This window comes from Trachinotus anak, unplaced genomic scaffold (genome assembly GCF_046630095.1).
Source record: "Trachinotus anak isolate AG129_WGS33_773 ecotype Australia unplaced genomic scaffold, CSIRO_AGI_Tana_v1 ptg000020l, whole genome shotgun sequence".
In the NCBI taxonomy this organism is placed as follows: domain Eukaryota; kingdom Metazoa; phylum Chordata; class Actinopteri; order Carangiformes; family Carangidae; genus Trachinotus; species Trachinotus anak.
Window position 1 is genome coordinate 8,615,262 of NW_027273871.1, and position 23,104 is coordinate 8,638,365.

General features: G+C 44.5%; 1 protein-coding gene and 2 long non-coding RNA genes across 3 annotated transcripts; 2 read left to right on the forward strand and 1 right to left on the reverse strand.

Annotated features, from left to right (window-relative positions):
- The first annotated feature begins 2,545 nt into the window (after nt 1–2,545).
- LOC139637635 (uncharacterized) lies at nt 2,546–15,224 on the forward strand. The gene is made up of 3 exons (XR_011694647.1): nt 2,546–3,064; nt 5,164–5,305; nt 14,221–15,224. It is a non-coding gene; the product is annotated as an uncharacterized lncRNA (long non-coding RNA).
- LOC139637636 (uncharacterized) lies at nt 5,303–8,059 on the reverse strand. The gene is made up of 3 exons (XR_011694648.1): nt 6,875–8,059; nt 5,651–6,258; nt 5,303–5,418 (listed from the first exon to the last, which is right to left on the reverse strand). It is a non-coding gene; the product is annotated as an uncharacterized lncRNA (long non-coding RNA).
- Nucleotides 15,225–19,183: 3,959 nt separating the features above from the next.
- On the forward strand, nt 19,184–22,282 carry pou4f4 (POU class 4 homeobox 4). The gene is made up of 2 exons (XM_071506503.1): nt 19,184–19,552; nt 20,610–22,282. The coding sequence occupies exons 1-2, from the start codon at nt 19,433–19,435 to the stop codon at nt 21,537–21,539; spliced, it is 1,050 nt and encodes a 349-aa protein (XP_071362604.1). The 5' UTR covers nt 19,184–19,432; the 3' UTR covers nt 21,540–22,282.
- Nucleotides 22,283–23,104: the final 822 nt, after the last annotated feature.

The window sequence follows — 23,104 nt, forward strand, 5'->3', positions numbered from 1 at the left end:
ACACAGTTCACATACTTCATCTTCTCTATCTGGAGAGGAAAAGGCAGACTGAGGTGTGGTGATTATAGAGCCTCTTATTTTGTCTTAGAGTTATGTTGCATTGGGACCCCTCCCCTCAGTCTGAACTAGGATCCTGGCCCCCGCCCAGCAGCAGGTTGATCCATAGAGATGAAGGTGGATGACGATGGATCCAACCTCACATCAGCTTCAGCTTCAAACGTCCAGTGTTTAGAAAAACATCGTGTACAATAAAATAACTCTTATCAATTATATCAGGACAAATACCCAGCCACCCCCCACCATGTTGCCCCCCCCCCCCACCCAGGCTGCACCCATTCACTCCCTCAGCTAACTTTTATTTAAATTACAGCCCCCCCCCCCCCCCCCCCCACCACCACCACCACTCTACTCTCTTTCTTGCTCTCTCAGTATCTCTCTGCCTCGCATGCCCCCAGGCAGCTCCTAATGCACAGGGACAGGAGGTTGATGGGAGAGTGTGTGTGTGTGTGTGTGTGTGTGTGTGTGTGTGGGTGGGGGTGGGGTGGGGGGTGGGGTGGGGGGGGGGTAGAGAAAGATGACTTAAGAGTCTGGTTTGTCATTTAGCATAAAAGCTTCTCCCTTTCTTCTTCTGTTTTTGGACATCTTCTCTCCCTCTTCCTCTTCCTCTTCCTCCTTTCCTTTCTTCATCTCCCACTCTTCTCCTTTTTTCCCATCATTCTCTTCTCCCTTCTCCTCCTCTCCTCGCAGTCGATCCCTCTGTCATCTCCTCTCTCCTCCTCTACCCCCCCCCTCATCACTTGCTCTCTCTGTGCTCCTTTATGTCTCTATGAAGAGTGATCACAGCTCATGGTAAAGACCATGTAATATGAATGAGGTCGTCTCTAAGGCATCAGACCAGCAGCGAGTGTCCCAGAAGGCCGAGGGACCGACTTCACATGCCAGAAAATACTTAGAGACGCTTTTCGCCGGCTGCTTTCATCCCGAGCCCGAACGACGCCCCCTCTCCCACCGCCATGTCTACATATTCTCACTCTCCCTCCATAGTGATGGTTAAATGTTGTAAGTCAGGGCCTCAAACCTTGGTGTATGTGAATCAAACCTCTGCTGGTGAATGTCAAACACAAAATACCAGAAAAAAGGACGCCACTTCTCATCGTTTTTTATGCACAATACTTCGGTCGCAAGAATCCTGCAAAGCTGCAGACAAATTCCTCTCCTGAAATACGCACCACTCCTGAACATCTGACTTCCACAACTGGTAAATCATGAATGCAAACAACCTAAACTTGAAATATTAATGTTCTCTCAGGGGAAGTTATTGTCTTGTTGCGGCTGCAGTGGGGGAGTCGTGGCTTAATAAAGACGTTTCTATTAACAGCCACAATACGATAGGTCAGCAGCTCCCAACCTTTTAACTGTTGGTGGTCGACACCATCACACTACGGAGGCCAAATCCTGACTTCTCATTAACGGTAATGATCAAATATCAACACCATCAGGCACCAGAAACATGGAGGGAATTCAGTTTTTCTTTTTTGTTTGATTTTTATTCAGTTCTTCCTGTTGATTCTCCAGTTTCTGTCGTGGATCTTTAAGCAACAATCAGACTGACGTGGACGTTCCTATAGGCCTTAATATGAAAAGAAAAAAACAATGAAGAAATTAGTTTTTTTTAATATCATTAAATCATTTATAATAAATCATTTCATTTAAAAATTTTAATTAAAAAAAATTATTAAAAAATATATATTTAAAATATTTAATTTTAGAATTGATTAATAATATTATTTTCATTATATTTATATAATTTTTTATAATTACATCTTTTCACCAAAATTGTTCTGTTTTGCAAATGATTTGTCGGCCCACTTGCAGTGCCTTTAAGGCACACCGATGGGCCGCGGCCCACAGGTTGGGAGCCATCAGTGTTTATTTTATTACACAAATCAGTGCCAAAGATTTCAAATTTTACAGGTCTTTGCAACTGCAAGTAAAAAATAAAGCATTTCTCAGCTCTGCTCTATTTCAAATGAACATTTGAAACAAACAACACACAAACGTTTCTACACATGAACTAATATCATTGTTCATTTGCGAAAAAAAAGTATTTAAACTTAAAGTCATCAGTGACACGTGTTGTTTCCTGCTGACGCTGCTAAAACTAACAGAGCAGCCGAGGGTTTCCCTCTGTAGCCAGAGCAGTGCAGAGAAATAAAACATCACATTTCCCAGTGAGAAGGCAGAATATCACTGGGGGGGGTGGAAGCTGCAGGGGATCCTGTCTGTGTTTTTTTTTTTTACGTGGTCTGAGCTGATCTAAACTGCAAGTTAGTTAGCAAATTTAAAATACATCCAGAGGAGCTGCTAAAATCACAAGCAGTGATGGCAGATGAGATATTTACCGCTGACTACATACAGTTTATATAAATGCAGCGCCTTAAATGGTTTGTGCATCTGTTGATTTCCTCCAGACCTCGTAAATAAGAAATCGCCCTTGTACAACTTAAATTAAGGTCAAGCAAAAACATAAAAAATGCATTTCCCTTTCAATGGCGGACGTCAGGGCGGCCAACAAAAGGTGATAGTTTATTCTGGAAGGCAGGAGAATTATTTATGATGATGTTGCACTTCAAGTGGTCTGCCAATCAATAACATGTGGCCTTAATCACCCTGACAAAGTTGTACGAAACCTCTCCACACACACACACACACACACACACACACACAAAGAGTGACATCTCCCTGTAGTCTGAAGCATCCACCCAGTACTACAGTGCAAAGGAAAGCTATCATCACAGCATCAAGTATTAATCATGTTTTACAGAAGGGGGGGGCAGAGAGACAGAGAGGAGGAAGGGATCCCTGTCAAACTGCACCATCCCGCCATAGAGAGAGAAGGAGCGAGAGAGAGAGGGAGAGAGAGAGAGAGAGGAGTCCCAGTCTACTTCCTGACGGAGAACAGGTTGTTGGGGGATCAGGAGAACTGTGAGAGCTGATCTGGGGTCTACTGATCATAAAACAATGATCAACTGATTGTCCTTCTTCTTCTTCTTCTTCTTTAAAGGTAGGATGAGTATGAGGAAGATGGTGAAGATTTAAACATGTAGAGGAGTTAGGGGAGAAGTGACAGACACAAACTGAATGAATTCAGGTGATGATGAATCCTGTAAATCTGTGATTAACAAAAGAAAATCTACCATTTGAATAATTGAAATATAGGTGAGTGTTTAATAATTCACTGGTACAAATGAGGAGAGAAGGGGAGAGATAAATGTTTTAAACACAGAGAGAGAATCTCTGACTGACCGCTGACCTGCTGGATACACACACACACACACACACACACACACACTCACACACACACTCACACACACACACTCTCCAGGAAAGTCACCGTCCCCAGCAAAGAAACAGCAGCAGATAAACAAACCACAACTCGTGTTATTGATTTTAAAGCTCTGCGTCAGACATCTAGCTGTTTCCTCCTGTTTTCAGTCTTTATGCTAAGCTAAGCTAAGCTAAGATAAGCCAAGCTAAGCTAATGCCCTCCTAGCTCCAGAGAGTGGCATTAAATCTTCTCATAACTTGGTAAAAAAAAGCAAGTGTGCAAATTTCCCCAGATGTTGAGCTGTTCCTTTTAAATGGTGGTGTTAGTGTTCTTCGGTGTTGCACAGTTTATATTTGCTGTCAGGTGGATGCTAACATGCTGCGGGGCTAATGAAAAGCTGCGTGTAAAACTGGACCTGCAGGTTTTATCTGAAGTTAGAAACTCACAGAGTATCTCTGCAGGTACACAATGCTGATGCAAAGGTGACGTAAAGCTCAGAATACTGTGGAAAACAGATGGGTACACAAAACACAAAACACACACACACACTCACACTCACACTCAGCTGCTGCTGTGTGTGTATTTATGTTGCTCATTCAGATTATGAGGAGGTGTAATACACACTGTCTGTTATACAGGTGGTCCACAGGAAACACACACAGTCAGATAGATGAGCACCCATGGGAGCCCACCCCTCCCTCTCTCTCTCTCTCTCTTCCCTTTCTTTTTTGCCTCCCTCTCTCCCTCTTTCCTCGTTCTCCTCATTCACCCGCCTGCCTTTACTCATTACTTTTCCTCCTCTCTCTCTCTCTCTCCCTCATTCATTCCCTCTCTCTCTCCCTCTCTCTCTCTCTCTCTCTGCGAGCGCTGTGCCCGTGGTTGCCAGGCAGTTACCACGGAAACATTCTGCATTATTGATGGAGCGTGCTCATTGCGTCCCACCAAGCAGCACCCAAACTGTCCCAGCAGAGCTCACCGAGCAGCGCTGCCTCCTCCCCGGCAGAGAGAGCATCAGCCGGAGCCAGATAAATAAAACAGCAAATATTAACTGTCCTGTTTCTGCAGCTTCAGGAGCAGTTTTTCCTAAACGAAATAACAGCTGGTTCTGAATTACTGACTGAATTACTGAGGACAGTTCAGGTTTACTGCAAAATAAGTAACATTGCTGAATGTTATTTTATACTTGTTTTACAGAAAGCACCACAAACACAAAGTTTAAAATTATAATAACTATTATTCAAAATAGCGATTTGTAAAATTTACAAAGAGAAAAACAAAATAAGAAGAAAAAATTAGATGAAGCAGAAAAGAACTAAATGTGGAAAAAAGAAAAAATAGGGCTGAAAAAAATCTGCCCCAAAAAATAACAAAGCCTCCATTAAACATGGGCCGCCAGAGAAGATGATACTGATTCTCTTGAGTCTGAGTTTATTGTTGGAGTCAGAGCTCAGCAGGTTGATGGGAGGAGCTCAGGGATCCAGTCTGGGTCCAGGACATGAAACGAGCAAGATGTTAAAATCAACTCTAAAAACAAGCAGGCAGCCAGAGTGGAGACTGGAAGAGGGGCTGATGTTTTCAATCGGAGCTCAGCCACGTCTGCACACTTCAAAATGTTCTGCATGTGTACATGGAAGTGCAGATCTGACATTTGTGTATAATTTCAAACTGATAAACATGTATTTATGAGCTGAGCGTCACTAAATAAGAGCAGTGATGTCAGAGATTACTGACTGCTTAACTTTTTCAAGTTTGCAGGATTAAAAAAAAGCTTTTATTTGATTCTAACGTTCAGTTTCTCTGCTTGGAAAAACTGGCAACACTTGTGTTTCTGACAGGCAGCGTGAGGTGAAACCAGATCTGCCTGAACGCGACACTCGGAGGCCGTGGGGGCGGTGGGAGTCTGACAGTGGACCCGTCGATCACAGTGACAGCAGGACGCTGACGGATCCTCACACCTGAGAGGAGTCGGCCTGTCAGGTATTTACACATTCAGGAGTAAAGGGTCCAGGATCCGTCTTTTGGACCTGGTGGATTGTGAAACTGTTGAACTCCTGTGATTGGTGAATTTTATTAATTTCACTGATGAGCAGCTGTTGAGATAAAACAAAGCAGGATTCTTCGTTGGTAAAACTACACATTGTAAAGCATGTTACCTGCTTTTCTCTCTGACGTTCATTGAATCATGTGTCACTTCCCTGTAAGAAACAGGCTTCATTCAAACAGCACGTCACCCGCACCAGCCAATCAGTAACAATTAGCCACCGCTCAGTGCTTCCAGTCAACCAGCCGGACAGTCAGCCGGGCAGCAGCAGCATCACTCACCTGTTGTGCCCCAGGCGACGCCTCCCCCGGTCCCCATGATGCAGCTGTCATCCCAGCCACTCCACTGCTCTCTCTCTCTTGTTATCCTTCTTTGTTGTCCCTTAACCACCTTCACATCCAGCGCTGCCTCTGAATGAGGCCTATTGTGCAGCATCCATGCTGTCGCTGCGGCGGCGTCCTCCGTGACCCTCTGTGCTCTGCAAACTAACTTTCTCTTCATAGTCCAGCGCCACTTTGTTTGGCCGACATGTTGCACCACCAGAGAAGCGGTTCCTCTTTTTCTTTCCTCTGTGCAGACCTGAGCCAGATGTTAATCTGCAGTCATGAGGGAATCCTAAAATAAGTGCTCCATCCTTTGTATGCTGTAAACATCTGGTCTTGGCCAAAGTATGTGTATGAGAAGTGAGGCTGCGTCCCACAAATCCCAGTTATTTCTTGTTTGTAGTCCTTTGGTAAAATTGAGTGAAAAGAAAACAACAAAAAAAGGAAGAAAAACAAGAGACAGCAAATAAAAAAATAAAGATGAGGGCAAGTGTAGCGCGTCCACAGCTGGCAGGCCGGACTGTGTTAAGGCCTCAGGGCTCCGGTGGATGCTCCCTGCGCCGCACCTCGGAAGAAAAAACAACAAAGAAAGACTGAAAAAAAGAGAGAGAATGAAAGAAAGAGAGCGAGCGAGCAGGCGCCTCAGCAAACAGGAGCTGGAGTGTGGAGGAGAGGAACGAGGCTGGAAGTTTATATGTGTTCTCTCCCCCTGAACCAGGGGACTGGCTGAATAAATAATACAATAGATATTGCTGTGATGAGGTCTCAGCGCTCCATTCATAATTATTTCATCGTAGCTGTAATGAGAGCGCCGGCCCTCCTGATGCTCCCTGTGCTGCCAGGTAGGCCTCTCCAGAAACCAGGGCCCAGAGGCAAGATCCAGAAAACCTGCTCCACCAGTGCTGAGGAAACTAACTTCTGAAAACAACCAGTTAATTTACTTCATTACCTGTCAAAGCCAATCTACCAGCCAATCAGAGCCATTCTCTATAACTCTGGATTATGTTCAATGGAAATTAACTCAGTGTTGTTTGATTATTACCACAATATCCACACATAAGTACAACATGGCTAAAGTTAGACAAACCACTTTAAATATTGACTAAACCTCTAAATATGGTTTGATTTTTTTAAGTCTTTCAACTTTAAGATCAGTTTGGTGAAAAACAGCTTTTTACTCACCAGGCTACAAGAAGCGAGTTCATCATCAAGCTTCATTCTTTTACTCAGCAAGAGCTGTCTCCAGAGGTCGAAGGCCTTTTCGTTTTCCTTCTGTTTCTATCACTTTCCTTCCACTGAAGTTAGCATGCTAACCAGCTAGCATGCTAACCAGCTAGCCCCTGCCCTCCGGACTGTCTCGTCATTTTCTGATACCGAGTCGCTGTAGTGTCCAGTCTACCCTGAAGAAGTAGCTGCTCAGAGGACGTGTTATAACCTCTTGTTTTAGCGTTAGCAGTTATTGCTAACGCTGGCTATGTAGCATTAGCAAAACTCACAAATAGGTCCTTCAACACTGAACTTTTCATGTTTCATGTAGAGTCTTGCAGAAATGTTTAAAACGAATGTAACTCCCACAGAGACTGGAGCGTCTGTACAGGAGGCGGCGCCACGTCAGGTGTCCAATCATAAAATAACAAACAAAACAAAAGTGGAGACAGAGCCAGTGACAACACTGGTTATTATAGAAAGTGCAAAACAAGGTTTGGCACTGACAAACCAAGTCGACTTGGAATAACTGACTGGGACTGAACAAAGTGTGTCTGTGCTGCTGAGTGTTTTTCTCTGGCTGTGTCGCTCTCTGGTCTGTTCCTCTTCAGTAAAAAGAGGTGGAGGTAAAACTATGCTTTTCTTTTTGCAGCAGTGCCTGACAGCTGGCTGCTGGCCCTAAATAACCCAGTGTCTGTCACTGTCTACGCTTTGGTCGCAGACACACAAGAGCAGCAGGTGACCTGAAACACTGGGAGGTTGGTGCTGAGACAGGATGAGTGATGCTCTTTTCATTTCTCCTTGTTGCACATTTCTTCACTACAGGTGGATTTTTACGGCCCCGTATCTCTGACCCCCTCGTCCATCTGGACCCAGGTTTTGAAGGAAGCTGTTTGAGACAATATGTCACTCATCGGAAATTCAATTTCATAAACTGACACATATTCACACCCATGAAAACCAGAGAGACTTGCACCTTAAATACATAAATTCACCCACACCTTTTTTGTCTCTGGTGGGTTAAAAACATAAAGATGAGTCACAGCTGCTCTGACTGAGGGGACAAAGGTGGAGGGGATGTTGAAGTTTTAAGTTTATTTTCCCAGCAGTTGGAGGACGTGACCCTGATGCTGCGTCTTGCTCAGAGGGCTTCTTGACAGAGTTAGCCTTTGATTTAATATCTGTTCTTCATACTTTCTGTAAAATCTTTCACTGTTACAAAGTTTTCAGCCATAATTTATTTCTCTCCAGAGCTTTGTGGCAGTTTACTTATGACTTTGATTCAGTTTCATTATCTTAGTCTTTTCTGTTTGTAATTCAGGAGGATTTATTGACAATAAATGCTTCAGATTTATTGTCATAGTCAGACAACAATAGAATATTCAGTGTGGGAACAATATGTGTGTCAAATCATCATAGGTACAAAGTAATACACTGTTTAATCAACAGAGGCGCACACACAGCCTGCTCACACACATGGTCAAACACTGAAACACACAGACTCCCAGTTGTGTCTCTTGTCCCTTGGGGCCACTGTCTCAAGGCTCCTGGGGTCCCTCAGAGCCACAAACACTTTCCCACTAAGCCTCAGTCACACACACACACACACACACACACAGACCACCACTATAGCTTGCTGTCTCTCACATATGTACGTCCTGAGGTCTGCTGAGCGAGCACCTTCCATCCTCTAATCCTGTTAGTGGAAGACGGGGGAGTCGGGGGGAGGGGGTGTGAGGGAGTGTTGATGTGTGTGGGGATAGTTGGGGGACGAAGACAAGAAACTGGGGGGTTATATAGGACACAAAGACCCCCACCAACCCACACCAGCTGGAGCCCTGTGGTATATGTGAGACCTGAATACCCCCTCTTACAACACGCACATACAGTATATTCATTCATTCATTCATTCATACATGGTTCTGTGTTGAATGTCAGGGTTTTGGGTTCAGTTCCCCCTGGATCCATCAGCCATGAAGCTCAGGCCTGACTGAATCTGAATTTAAATTCTCAGGCAGAGCTCAGTACCTGCCCCAAAGCCAAACACTCACATGACATCACAGCTGTCAGCTGGTCCTGAGCCGTCCCAACAACCGCCACACCCCCACTGGCAAAATCTGAAACCTCTCCTCCCCAAGAAAGACTGCAGCCACATGCTAACAGCACTGTGCCACTGTGAGCTAATGCTAACGTCGATATCATGAACATGAGCTAATGCTAACGTCGATATCATGAACATGAGTTAATGCTAATGTCAGTATGATGAAAATGCTCACAATGATAATGCTAGCATGCTAATCTTAAGCTAGTATGAAATAAAGTTGGAGCAACTATTTGCTCAACTTTTACTTCCTTTTTTCATCATTGATCAAAGTTACAGTGCATGTGCAGAAACAGTGAAACGCTTGGTCGCATGTTTCTCTTATGACTTTGAGATAAAGAAAAGCTAAAAAACACAACCACAAAAATAGCAAATACTGCTCCACTAACACACTGCAGCCACACAGCATTGTAAAGAACAAAGCACACAGAATAGATAAACAGCAGCCAGCAGGTTCAGTGACGTGAACATTGTGATGTCATCAGAGTAATCGACAAATCATTTACAAAACAAAGTAATTTTTAATGAATTAACTATGAGAAAATAAAACTATAATGTTTTTTAATGTTTTAAAATGAAATGATCTGTAAAAACATTACAAATGTTTAAAAAAAAGTTTCTCATATTAAAGCCTATCACTGTGATAAGCTAATGACGGGAACCTTGATGTTGTCAACATCCTTTGTTTGCTATCGAGCACTAAAATGTTACATCAATGGTAAAAAGCATCCGTTTTTAAGTATAAAAACGAATGCTGGTTCCCAACAGGACAAATTAAAAGGAAAGAATCGAATCGCTTTCAGTTCAGTCCTGAACGTCTGATCATTATCATTAAAATAAAAACGGCTCTGAAGCATTAGTTTGCCTCTGTGTTGTTGTGGGGTTGGATGTGAGCCGCCAACATTTCTGAGGTTTTCAAATGGGCCATGAGTTGGAAAAGGTTGAGAACCACTGGTCTAATAAAAAGATGCTCCTGAGCTGCATTATGGGAAATGTGGGATCGTTCTTACACCCTCTGCTGTGTTTGAATTCATCCATTTGAAGCTTATTTACCCGTCGTCATGTGGTGGCTACATCTGGGAGCAGAGCTTCTTCAAATAACTTTGATTCTTCTGAGTATCACGGTCTCTCTCCTGCTTCTCCCTCCAGTCCCGAACACCAGAGACATACGTGAAAAAGAGACTAATTTTAATTTACATACATACACTCTTCTAATCCTTGTTATTTCCCCTTATCCCAGTGACATGTTCATACATCATTTTGTTTGTTTACTCATTCTGCCTTTGTTCGACTGCTCTCTGTTCTTGTAGTACAGAGGAGGATTTTGTTTGTATGGAAATTAGCGCGGTCTCTGGGGAAACGCTCCGAGGGCTGAGCTGTTTGATGCCTGGCCCCTCCACGGCGTGTCGGGACGTCACAGTCGAGAAATATTAAACTCAGGAGAAGGGAGGAAGCAGCAGGGCGACGGGAGGACCCCGAGATGTTGCCTCAGGAAGTCAAAGTTCATTCTGTCGGGCTGAACCAGAGGAGAATAAAATCTTTTTAGCCTATTTGATGAGCTCGGGAGCTCTAATTTTATCCCTGTCCATCAGAGGATTATTGCCTCTGACTTTTATCTACATGAGATGAAGCTTGTTCCAGTTTTCAGATAAAAGTGTAAAACATGAAGTGAAATTCCAGCAGGACGTTGGTTTAGTACAGAGCGATCGTTTGTTGGGAGATCAGTTAGAGAAATGACGTTTGGTTGGATGGAAGATTCAGAAGTGTGACGCATTTATGAGTTTTTCTGTATCTGCTGGTACATCATGGCGTCACTGTTGTAGAGGAGGAAGGTAGAAAGTAGAAGGAAGAAGACTTGATACCAAGTTTAAAGTTCCTCTACAGACGTGTTTTAAACTTTGTAAAATACTCTGCTATGATTAATATTTTGTTTAACATGGTTTTACTGCATAAAAAGTGGAAAAAAAATCAAAAACTGGTCTGAAGCTCATCTACTCTGACTTCCTCATTGAGACACCTGGACCAGGCCTTGGCCCCGCCCACCCCCTGCTGGCTCCAGGTGTCCAGGTGAAAGAGCAGAGAGGATGAAGATGTTAGAGGAGGAAACATCAGAGACTCAGCCTCATGTTGGAGCCTCAGTCAGACCCAGACTCAGAGGAGGAGTCTGTTGAGACCAGAATCAGAGACTAGCAGATGGATCAGAACCGTTAGCATAGTTAGCATCTATTTGTTTATGTTGTTTGTTAGCTTGTAACTGGCAGTGGCTGACACAGTGTAAGTGGTTGTGCTAATGCTAACTCTGGCTCTCTGTGCTGACAAGGTTTCAGGTGTATTTAGCCCCGCCCCCCGTCCCCACAAGTTGACAAGTTGATTCATCGACACATTATTATCTGTTCCTGTTGTATTAGAGGTGGAAAGTTTGATTTTCTAGTCTCCATCTTCACCATAAAAACCTCAGCTGAGACGTGTGTAGTTGTCCTGAGCTGCTGCTGTTGGCACCTTCATGTTTTGATATGATTTTTTTTTTTGCGGATGCTGTTGGACATTTGGTGCTTGTTTGTATTGAAGTAGAACCTGGCTGCTTCCTGCACGTCACTAAGTAGGAGGCAGATTGTTTGCAGGCCGACCCGTCTCACCTCAGTCCGACTCTGTTTGGTTCGGTTCGGCATGACAGTGGTCCCCTTGTACGCTCTGAGTAAACAGGCCAGCGGTTATAAAGCTTTTACACGCCAATCCTGCCCAACATTCCCTTTATGTGCAAGTGCTGCAGGGCTCAGATGCATAATACATGAGCACTCAGTTAATCTATTGATCCAAAATATGTCTTCTCTCCTTCTCTGTCTCATTTACTGTCTGTCTTTCTCTCATTCTGTCAAACCCTCTCTTTACTTCTTGCTCACTGTTTTTCTCCCCATGTTTTCTTCTTCTGTTCTTTTTCTGTTAAGAGGCCAACTGCAGCACACGGACAGACATGACAACGGATTAGAAGAAGAGATGATGAGAGAGGGACATACATGAAGAGGTGGAGATCATGAAAGGTGTAACCATGAAAAATGCAGAAACCCTGAATAAGAAATAACCCTGAGAGAGAACAGTGGTTGGAATGAAAAGGGCAGAGAAAGAAAAAGTGTAACCCACTGAGATGATGAACATGTAGACAAGCACGGGGACAAAACACCAGCACCAGGTGAGAGCCCAGAGCCTGACCAGACCCTCTGGAGACTCAGAGAACGAGCTACAATATGATGATTTTTACCTTGAGGTTGGAATTAGGATTAAGACTTTGGTCATAGCAACATTTTCAAATTCTGACTTTCTACAGTATTTGCTTATGGTAACCACGGTATGGGTTAGGGTTGTAGAGAGATCGTGGGTATAGCAAATGGACTTTGGTTATGTTAGGTTGGTTAACTAACTGGAGAAAGATCCTAGTCACAGTTAATAACTAGAAAATGCCCACAGTAGAGCATAATCCTCCTCCAAGGTCAATGTCAAACAACCAATCAAATTTGACGGAAATGATTCAGATCTGCCCCAAAATGTGTTGGGTTCTTCTCCGGTCCACGTCCCAGTCCTCCCGCAAAGTCGGTGCAAATTGGTTTTGTACTGAGTAATCCTGCTGACAAACAAACAAACAAACAAACAAACAAACAAACAAACAACAAACCTAAATGGGTGAAAACAAGAAAAGGAAAAGAAGAACTGCAGTAGTCTGAGAGAAACTGGGCTGTGGTTCCAGCTTGAATATCCCAGTTTACTCCCACTGCACCGAAACCCCAAGAATGAACACTGACAGTAGAACAGAGCTAGAACGGACTCGTCTGTCCTCTCCACTGTTTCAGAGACAGACCTGGGAGTTAATGGATGGAACACACTCATACTCCACTGAGATCCATCCTCAAAGAACCTTCAGTGCTCCACAGCCTTTTTACAACATGGCCGCTCCCCTGAAGCCGCACCAGCACTGTAGCATCCTGTCCTGGTTGCTCGGTTTACAGCACCACCTTCATGCATATTTTACTCTTCTCTCCACCTCTCTCGTTCTCATCCACTCACTTCTCCGCTGAACCTAAAGCGTGATGACGTCCTACTGTAAAGACTCTCTCAGAGACTGAGGTCCTGACGGATGAGCCCTGAGATCCTGGTCCCAACTCCTCATTAAAACTCAGCTTCATATCCAGGAAGCTCTGAAGCCACAGTCACAAAGTCCTGGTTGTAAAACATTTTCTAGTGGATTCAGCAGAAATTACATCACACGCTGCTTTGTCCACTGTCGCACAAATACTCTACGAACTAAGTCACTAACATTGATAATCCACTGATTTAGCAGTTAGTGCGTAGCATGTAATGTAATTACCAGAGCTGTCTGATCAACCATGGGAATATCCTCCAGTGATGATTTGACAGGTGTTTCTAATGTTTATCATCTAATTAGCTGCCTTGAGGCAGAGTGGTTGCTAGTTAGCTTTTAGCTTTTAGCACCGTTTTCAAAGTTTGAAGTTTTGATCACATCATCCTTTTATACCATAAAGACTGTGGAGAGTTTGTGGAGTAGATTTAGAAGCTAAGCCTTTTCTGTGAGTAACTACCCAGCCAGTCGTTAGCTTGTGCAGGAAGCAACGTTAGCATTAACAGACCTTTACGTACCAGACTTTCTGTGAGCTTCAGCCATCGACGAAACTTTGCGAGTTCAGTATCAAACTTAATTCCTTTATTCACCAACAGCTGTTTCCAGCGGTGGAAAGTAAACAGCTGTTTATGCTAACGCTGGCTATGTAGCAATAGCAAAACTTACAAATAACTCCTTTAAAGTGTAGTGCTGCTGAAAAACATTACCGGACAAAGTTGTTAAAAAAGATTAGAATAAATTTAGTAGTCAAACAATGTTTGTATGTTACTACTCTTACTACTGTTCCTAACAGCCACCGTCCATCCCACTACATAAACACCTGTATTAATACTTCATTACAAAGTTTATTGTGGACATTAAACCTGGGAAACACCGACAGGGAAAATCTGGAAAGATTCATTTTTTCTTTAAACCTGTGGAAACTTCAAACAGAGGAACTGATTAGTATCTAGGAGCTAAAAACAAGTTAAGAGAAATAATCTGTGTCTTTAGGCAAACTACGGTGCTAGCACTCCATGCTAACCCCCAATGCTAACAAAACTACTGCACATAGCTGCATGTAATTTAAAACCATTATGTGTCTTGTTGTAGATCCTCTGCCGTCTTTCAGCACAGCATGGCGGCGGAGCGGTGACATCACTGGAGCGGAGAGACTCTCCCACAGACTCTGTCTCCGTTTCCTCTAAGAAAACACAGACGAGAGGCGAAGCCCTTTTCCAAACCTGCAGGTAAAGTGCTGAGGATCTCTCCCCGAGCAAACCAACTAACCTTTTCTTCCAGCCCCGTGTCTTTAATTTGTACTGGCAGACAATGAAATATTTACAAGGAACCCTACAGGCAATTACATTAAAAGTGTGCGGTTAGACACAGCCTACCCTTCGGCGGGCCCCCTCGGTGAGAAGCTGAGGCCGATTTGGTGAATGGTCACAAAGTTTACAACGTCAGATTTTACTCACTATCAATAATTCAGAGCTGGAAGAAGCAGAGAGGGGGAGGAAAGGAGACAAGAGTGAACGGAAAAACAGGAGGAAGGAGAGGAGGAGGTGAGGGGAGGAGAGAGGAGCGATGTGAGGAGGTGTGCGTTCAGATTGTGGTGGATGTCGGGAGAAGGCTGCACTTCAGTGTCCATTTGCTAAATGTGGCAGAAATACGCGGCGTGGCAGCCATGTTCTGCTCGCTGAAAGCTTCGCCGGACGTTTGATGCCTCAGAGTCCATCCTGCTTCCACATACACACACACACACACACACACACACAGCCACACACACACAGCCACCCATGCAGAGTGAGACATAACCTACACATACATGTGTATTTTGTTCGCCATCTGTCTTTCATCTCCGTATAAAATACACTTACACACATACCACTTATCTGACACACACACACACACACAGAGACACACACACACACACACACACACATTATAAAACTCCAACCACTCCCTTATGGAGTAAGGTGGAGAGAAAACACACATAAGTTCTGATGTCTTGTTTTAAGTGGCCTTCGGTAAACAGAGAAGAATATAGACTTCTACAAGGACACACACACACTCACACACACACACTCACACTCACACACACACACACACACACACACACAGGTGGAGCTGCTGCCTGTTCTCAGGAGAGTCAAAGTGACTTTGTAAGGGGGGGGTGGTCTGCTACGGTGGTTCGATGAGTATGAAAATGAGGTGAATGATATCTGTGGCCTTCAGGTCACCAGATCTCAGACCAGCTGAGAGGAAGCAGCAGGCTGGTGTTAACGAACTGCCACTTCCTGGTGGAAACGTTTGAACCTGGAGGAAAATCCACTTCCTGCTCCCCCGACTGTTCCTTTCTCTCCAATCCCAAACTCTTCCTCCATCCTTTTATCCTGCCCCCCCCCCCCCCCCCCCAGCTGGACTCCCTACATTTCGTGCGTCCGGTGTGCCTTCCCAGAGGAGCGTCCTGCTTGCCCGGCGTCCCATTGGAGGCGGGTGATGTATATTTGATGAGGGGGTGCTGGAGGGGGGAGGAAGGAGGGGGGGCCTCTGGAGGGCCACAGCTACAGCGGGACAATGGGCCTCGCTCAGGTTTCCCGCTGGCCGTCACCGACACTGCTGCTCTTTTTGTGGGTGAAGCCGTGAGTCAAGGCTGGAGTTTCAGCCGGGACAGAGGAGCGGGGGGCGGAGCAGCACAGCCCACACGCAGCACAGTCTCACTCACTGGATTTTATCAATACATTTCCAATATAGGTGATTATTACCCAGAAACAGTACTGTCAGGATGAATGCTGAATCAGACGACTGGTCCCCATCATGTTCTGTGTAGTTCTGGTTTGAAGGTGATTATAGTTATTAGAATAATAATATTTAATAAGTTTGGTGATACACACAGACAATAAACTGAATATCCTCCCTGGGTCAAGGGTCAAGTGTTCAACCATAACTCAATCATGACAGACAGATCAGAAACAGACTCTAAAACAACATCCAGGAAGTTATTCATTTTGATATTATTATTGACAAAATCACAGATTCAGCACAAATGTCCTGTGAAGAGAGAAACTTCATGTCTAGTGTTGTTGAACAGCAGAGATGTTTCAGATCCCATTAAACTTGTCATTTGAATTCCTTATTTTTATTTCTCTCTGTCTCTTTTCATCTGTCTCTGCTTTAAATCTGAGCTGAACTTCAGTGCTGTGTTTTCATTTTGCTCTTTTTTCCCGTTGCTTTATTTTCCTTCCTCTGTCTTCTGCTCTTTTTGTCTGATTGACCTCAGGCGTCTCCTCTAAACACTAACTCAGCTTTATTCACTCATTTAGACACAGGTAGTTAAACTTTTATCAACACAATAAAAGTATTTTTGTTCTATTCAGCATCATAAAAAGAGCATAACGTTTGAGGGAAGATGTAACTGTGCAGATCAGGTTGGAATAAATGAGCCAGTGTGGAGTTTGCTAATAATTTTTGTTTGATTTTTTACCTTTAATGTTGAGAATTCTGTGCAACAATTACGTTTTGATGCATTTTAATAGACAACCAGCAAAGACGCACAATACTGATGAGAGCACCATGTTCAGATGACAGGGGAAGTTCAGGGTTGATTCAAACACAAGAGCGATGGACACACAGAGCACACGGAGGTCAAACGGTCACAGGTTCATACTCTGAGTGTTTGCTCGAATGCTTTAGTTACACAAGAGTCAACTCTAAAAAAAACACTGTTATTAAACTAATCACACACTGGATTCAACTGGACTTGGACAAGATGGTTCAATATGGGACAGAAATTTACACAAAGGGTTTTAAAAACCTGAAATGTCTCTTTTTCTTAAATTAAAGGAGCTGTTTGTGAATCTGAGATGACATCTTCATGTTGAGCAGAGGACTCAGTGTAGATCTCAGGGCAGTAACAGTGTTCCCTCAGAGACCAGACACAGGATGAGCAGAGTCTCTGACAGATTATTACTGGTGTGTTGAGACGAACACTCAGGTCTCAGTCTCAGTATGAAGACATGTAGGTGTTAATGCTCCACATCCGCAGGTTCTGTCCTGTTATTAATGATTCATCATCTACAAAGTTCAGCCCTCAGTCATTCTGTTTGATGAAGTCTCACTAAATAAATATTACAACTGTTGTTATTGGTTTCATTTAAACTACAGGACCTTCACTGCTACTCAATTAGTTCATTTTGCTGAGCAGAGGCTTTATTATCATTATTATTATTATTGTTGTTGTTGTTGTTATTCTTCTTCTTATTATTATTATTGTTGTTGTTGCTGCTGCTATTATTATTATTATTATCATTATTATTATTATTATTATTGTTATTATTATTATTGTTGTTGTTGTTATCATTATTATCATTATTATTATTATTATTATTATTATTATTATTATTATTATTATTATTATTATTATTATTATTGTTGTTGTTGTTGCTGCTATTATTATTATTATCATTATTATTATTATTGTTGTTGCTGCTATAATTATTATTATCATTATTATTATTATTATTATTATCATTATTATTATTGTTGTTGTTGTTGTTGTTGTTGCTGCTATTATTATTATTATCATTATTATTATTGTTGTTGCTGCTATAATTATTATTATCATTATTATTATTATTATTATTATTATTATTATTATTGTTGTTGTTGTTGTTGTTGTTGTTGCTGCTATAATTATTATTATCATTATTATTATTGTTATTATCATTATTATTATTGTTGTTGTTGCTGCTATAATTATTATTATTATTATCATTATTATTATTATTGCACTCGCAGCCGCATAACCCCCCCTCCGTGAACGCAGTTAGGTGATTATCGTGTCACGGGCATGTCTGTCCGCCGGAAGTCACCTGCCCTTTAACTCCCATCCAGACCTGTTTACGTGTGTGTGTGTGTGGGGGGGGGGGGGGGGGGCACCCTGGCTACAGCCACAAAGTAAATGAAACATGATTAATTAATGTATTAATTGCTGAGAAAGTGAATGAGGTTCAGGAGGAGGAATTCCTGCGCATCTCACCATGTGCCATCAATTAATAATCACACCGTGTGTGTGTGTGTGTGTGTGTGTGTGTGTGTGTGTGTGTGTGTGTGTGTGTGAGAGAGAGAGAGAGAGAGAGAGCAGGTTCATATTCCTAATCAAACCCATGTAATTGTTGCCTTGTTCATCCGGGCAGAGCAGAGACGAACAAACCGATTAATCCGTTGAAGTTGTATCAGTCGACTGATCGCTCTCCGTCTGTGTCCGGTTATATCTGTAATATATATATATATATATATATATATATACAACTTACAACTAACTTATATATATATATGTGTGTGTGTGTGTGTGTGTGTGTAATCAAAATATCCTGAACTGTGTGATGTAGAGATGTAAATGAGTTCCTCAGTAAGTGCAATAAAAACTTTTAACAGCTACGCTTCAGTGTGAGCTCCATGCTGAACCACAGTAGAATATCTGTCATAATAATCATCATCATAATCATCATAATAATGACAGTGTGCGCGCTCTGCTGATCCTGAAACTCTCTAAAAAGATGTGTTGGTGTCTCAGTGATCCAGCGGCTCCAGAGCAAAACCCACAGCCTCAAACATCCATTTAAATAAAGCTTTAAATAATTGATCTGCTCTGAGTGTTTGAAGATTAAACTCCTGTGAGATTAGTTGACATTTACATTTGACGATTTTCAGGCCAGAAAATGTACAATGATTCCCTGTTTACTGCAGATATTTGAGGGAGATAATAAACATTTAGATTATCACAGAAGTGAAACCGAGCTTCACTGGCGCAGGTTTCATTCGGATTGTTTTCATGTTCAGCCTTTCAATTTCTTCTTCTGCTGCTCTCCGGATTCTCGGACTCTTGGTTTTTCCAGAAGTGTTTTCTGAACGGTGCAGTCACAGCATCAACGCTGAGGGGCGTGGCTACAGGCCTCTCTCTCCATGTGATTGGCGCAGGCGTCCAGATGGATGGAGTGAGGATCCACCAATGAGCAGCAGCCTGCGCGGCAGCGGTCGCATATAGGCGCTGGAGGCGAGGAGCATCCGTCTTATAGAAGTGATTCAGAGGCGCAGAGGAGGCCGCAGACCCGCAGGAGCGCAGGAGTTACCTCTCCTCTTCTTCTTCTTCTCGTTTTAAACCCGACACCAGCCACGACCCCGATCCACGACCGACTCTCCCTCCACACCGTCTGCGTCCGGCAGGTTGATCTTCCCTCCCTGAGGCGCTTCTTCATAGACAACCAGCAACACGGAGCCGACCGAGGACGACGGACAGCGACCCTCCCTCACTTCTGCCATCATGATGTCGATGAACAGCAAGCAGCCCTTCAGTATGCACCCCATCCTCCACGAACCCAAGTACACCCCCCTGCACTCCAGCTCGGAGGCCATCCGCAGGGCCTGCCTGCCCACCCCGTCGGTGAGTCTGAGCTCACTCACTCCTGCAGCGGCAAAACTTCTGGAGACACAGCAGAACCACAGCATGAGGCTTAGAGAAGGAACTTTTTGTTGTTTGGTAAATTTAACAACTTTCACACAGACGCTCGTTAATGATTCGATGTGAAGTTTCACCTACTGCGCAGACGCACAGAGGAATCAGGAACTGAGCTGAGCCTTTAAATTAAAATAATGTTTCCACGTTAATTTATGGAATGAAACTAACCCTCAGTTTGTCATCATAAAATAATAACATCATGTTCCTGAGGTTAGAATCTCACACTGAACCTCCCGGAGAGGTTTGAGGGCTGCAGTGGAAATAAACTGTAACTCTTATGACAGATGAATGACATAAAGAAAACACTGACGGAGACAGTGGAGATGTGGATGATTCTGTCTGTGAAATAATCCTGTGTTCAGATTCATGTGAGTGATGCTGCTGAAAAGTGCAGGGAGAGAAAAGGTGAAGAGGAAGAGGAGGAAGAGGAGGCTGGACTCGCGCGGGTTGTCTCATATTGTTCCATTCATATTCACAACTCACACCGTCTCATTTCATTGTCCGCAGGAATAATTCAGGAGATCGTAAAGATGAATTTTAGATGAATATCTGACACACTTCTGCAGGCGCCGGACACACACACAGAAGTCCAACAATGAAACGGTTTAATGTGGCAGAGAAAGTTCAAGTTTTTTTTCACTGCTTTTGCACGAAATAAAATCATAATCGAGACTTTTGCGTTTCAGATGTAAAAACCTTTTCAGCTCCTGAAATCACTGAGCATCACCTGCTTTAATGCAGCTTCACACTGAACATGGTGTAAAATCATGTGAGAGAATCATTAATGTTGCTGACGTTCGTCCGGTTTTGATCAGACACAGAAGATCAAATTAATTTCACGGAAGGAAATTGAATAAATTTGTGGATGATTGGTTCGTGTTTAATCGAAAATCAAATTGGTGATTGATGATTAGATAAAGTGGATGGATCGATGTGTGTCAGATTTCCCGCTCTAACCGGCCCCACTCTGCTCCCCTCGCAGCTTCAGGGCAACATCTTCGCGGGCTTCGATGAGACGCTGCTGCAGAGAGCCGAGGCTCTGGCCGCCGTGGACATCGTGGCCCAGAAGAGCCACCCGTTCAAGCCCGACGCCACCTACCACACCATGACCACCATGACCAGTATGACCTGCACCCCGACCTCCTCCTCCGCACACCTGCACCACCCGTCCGTGCTCACCTCCCACCACCACCCGGGGCACCACCAGCCGGCGCAGGGTCTGGAGGGCGACCTGCTGGACCACCTCACGCCGGGCATCTCCCTGGGAGGCATGCCCGGCTCGGACGTCTGCTCCACGGCCTCGCACACCGCCCACGCCGCCCACATGTCGGCCATCAACCACATGCAGCACCACCACCACCATCCACAGTCCATGAACATGCACCCACACGGGCTGGGCTCCCACAGCTCCTTAGGGGCCACCGGCGGGGACGCGGAGCCAGATCCCCGGGAGCTGGAGTCGTTCGCCGAGAGGTTCAAACAAAGGCGGATCAAACTCGGAGTGACCCAGGCGGACGTGGGCGCGGCCCTGGCCAACCTGAAGATCCCCGGGGTCGGGTGTCTGAGCCAGAGCACCATCTGCAGGTTCGAGTCCCTGACCCTGTCACACAACAACATGGTGGCCCTGAAGCCGATCCTGGAGGCCTGGCTGGAGGAGGCGGAGCGGGCGCAGAGGGAGAAGATGTCCAAGCCGGAGATCTTCAACGGCGGCGACAAGAAGAGGAAACGCACGTCCATCGCGGCCCCGGAGAAACGCTCCCTGGAGGCGTATTTCGCCGTGCAGCCGAGGCCCTCCTCGGAGAAGATCGCCGCGATCGCCGAGAAATTGGACCTGAAAAAGAACGTGGTCCGGGTTTGGTTTTGCAATCAGAGGCAAAAGCAGAAACGGATGAAGTTTTCTGCGACGCACTAAGAGCAGCGGGGGGAGGAACAGCAGAGTCTCTGCCCCGATAACACAAAGACAAACAGAGACAAGCTGCTGCTGCACACTGTCAGAAAAACAAGGTACACCGTTGTGCCTTTTGTGACTGGGGCCCGACACTGACGGGGGGCCCGACACTGACGGGGGGCCCGACAGTGCGCACTTAAAAAAGATTTCCATCTTAACAAGTCATTTAATCTGAGAGTCTGGTTTTTATTTTCTCTTAAGGTAAAGTTTCTGCATCCAACATCACCTCACTGGCTGAATTTGATTTGACTGAAGGAAAACAATCACAGGTCCTGACTGATGAAGGAGGAGGGGTCTTGTTAAGAGGCTCTGCAGTGTTGTCCCCCCCTAACGGAGCAGCATCACAGCCAGGGCCTCAATTCCAGCTGTGGATTTTTTCACAGAAAGTATTTGAAGCACAGGCCGCAACTTTTTTTTTTTTTTTTTTTTTTTTGAAGCCGATGCACCGACACCTGCTCTGGGTGTTGACGTATTTTAGAGGCTGGGGGTGTGGATGAGGGACACCTGGCGACCAGCCCGCACTCAGTGCAGCAGGAGCTGGTTTCTGGGAAGGTTCCGCCTCACAAAGACACAACAGCTGGATCCAGCGGTGTACCTTGTTCTTTCCTCTGACAGTGGAGAAGCACCGGGACTGGGACCCTGTCCAGAAACATGAATAATTACAATTCAAAAATAAATAAAAATAAAAACAAAACAACAAAAACAAAGGAAAAAAACCCTGCGGACTGTGACACCTCTCCACCTCTCTCTCTGAGACATGACGGACACAGAGATCCCCCCCGCGGGCTGGAGAGGCGGGACCCGCGCTGCGTCCCATCCCTTCATTCATATGGCAATTATTGTACAAAACATTACGAATAACAGTGACGGGAATGGAGGAATAACTGTTGTTATCCTCCTTAGTTGGAAAAGCTTTTTTATATTTATCATTGTACATATGTGTGAATACGCTGCACCTCCGTGTGGACAAAGCTCATCTCGCTGTTTCCTCCCAGGTGCTTGTTTCTATAGCGACGGGATGTTTGGTTCTTTGGTTTTTGTTTTTGTTTTGTTTTGGGGGGGGGGGGGGGGTGTTCTGTCTGTGGCGAGTATATGAGGCACAACAACTCTACTGTAATCCATTGCATGGTTTACTCGTAAAGGGGGGAGGAGAGGGAAGGGGGGGGGGTGTTTTTTGTGCGTCTCATCTAAAAATATCAAACTTACGCAACCCCCCCCCCCCCCCCCCCCCCCCCCCCCCGCCCCTCCTCGAAGTGAATGCATTGCAATAAGAAGAAACACTGAACACACGCACGAACACACGCACTCGCACGGCGTCGCTGTGTCTACCTCATCACCACGTGTTGGCTCGGTCTCACACTCCGGCTGACAGAAGCAGAAGAAGAAGCAGAAGAAGAAGAAGAAGAAGAAGAAGAAGAAGAAGAAGAAGAAGAAGACGAGTTGCTTCATTTTTCTCTTTGTTTTTAATGTGTCTTTGCTTTTTCTCCTTCCACCGGTTTGATGGTGAATTAGGCCTAGAAGACTCACTG

Excerpts from the sequence above, each read along its gene's own strand:
- pou4f4 (XM_071506503.1), top strand. The coding sequence starts at position 19,433 with ATGATGTCGATGAACAGCAAGCAGCCCTTCAGTATGCACCCCATCCTC. Across the intron at positions 19,553-20,609 it reads CCTGCCTGCCCACCCCGTCG|CTTCAGGGCAACATCTTCGC; the intron begins GTGAGTCTGAGC and ends CTCCCCTCGCAG.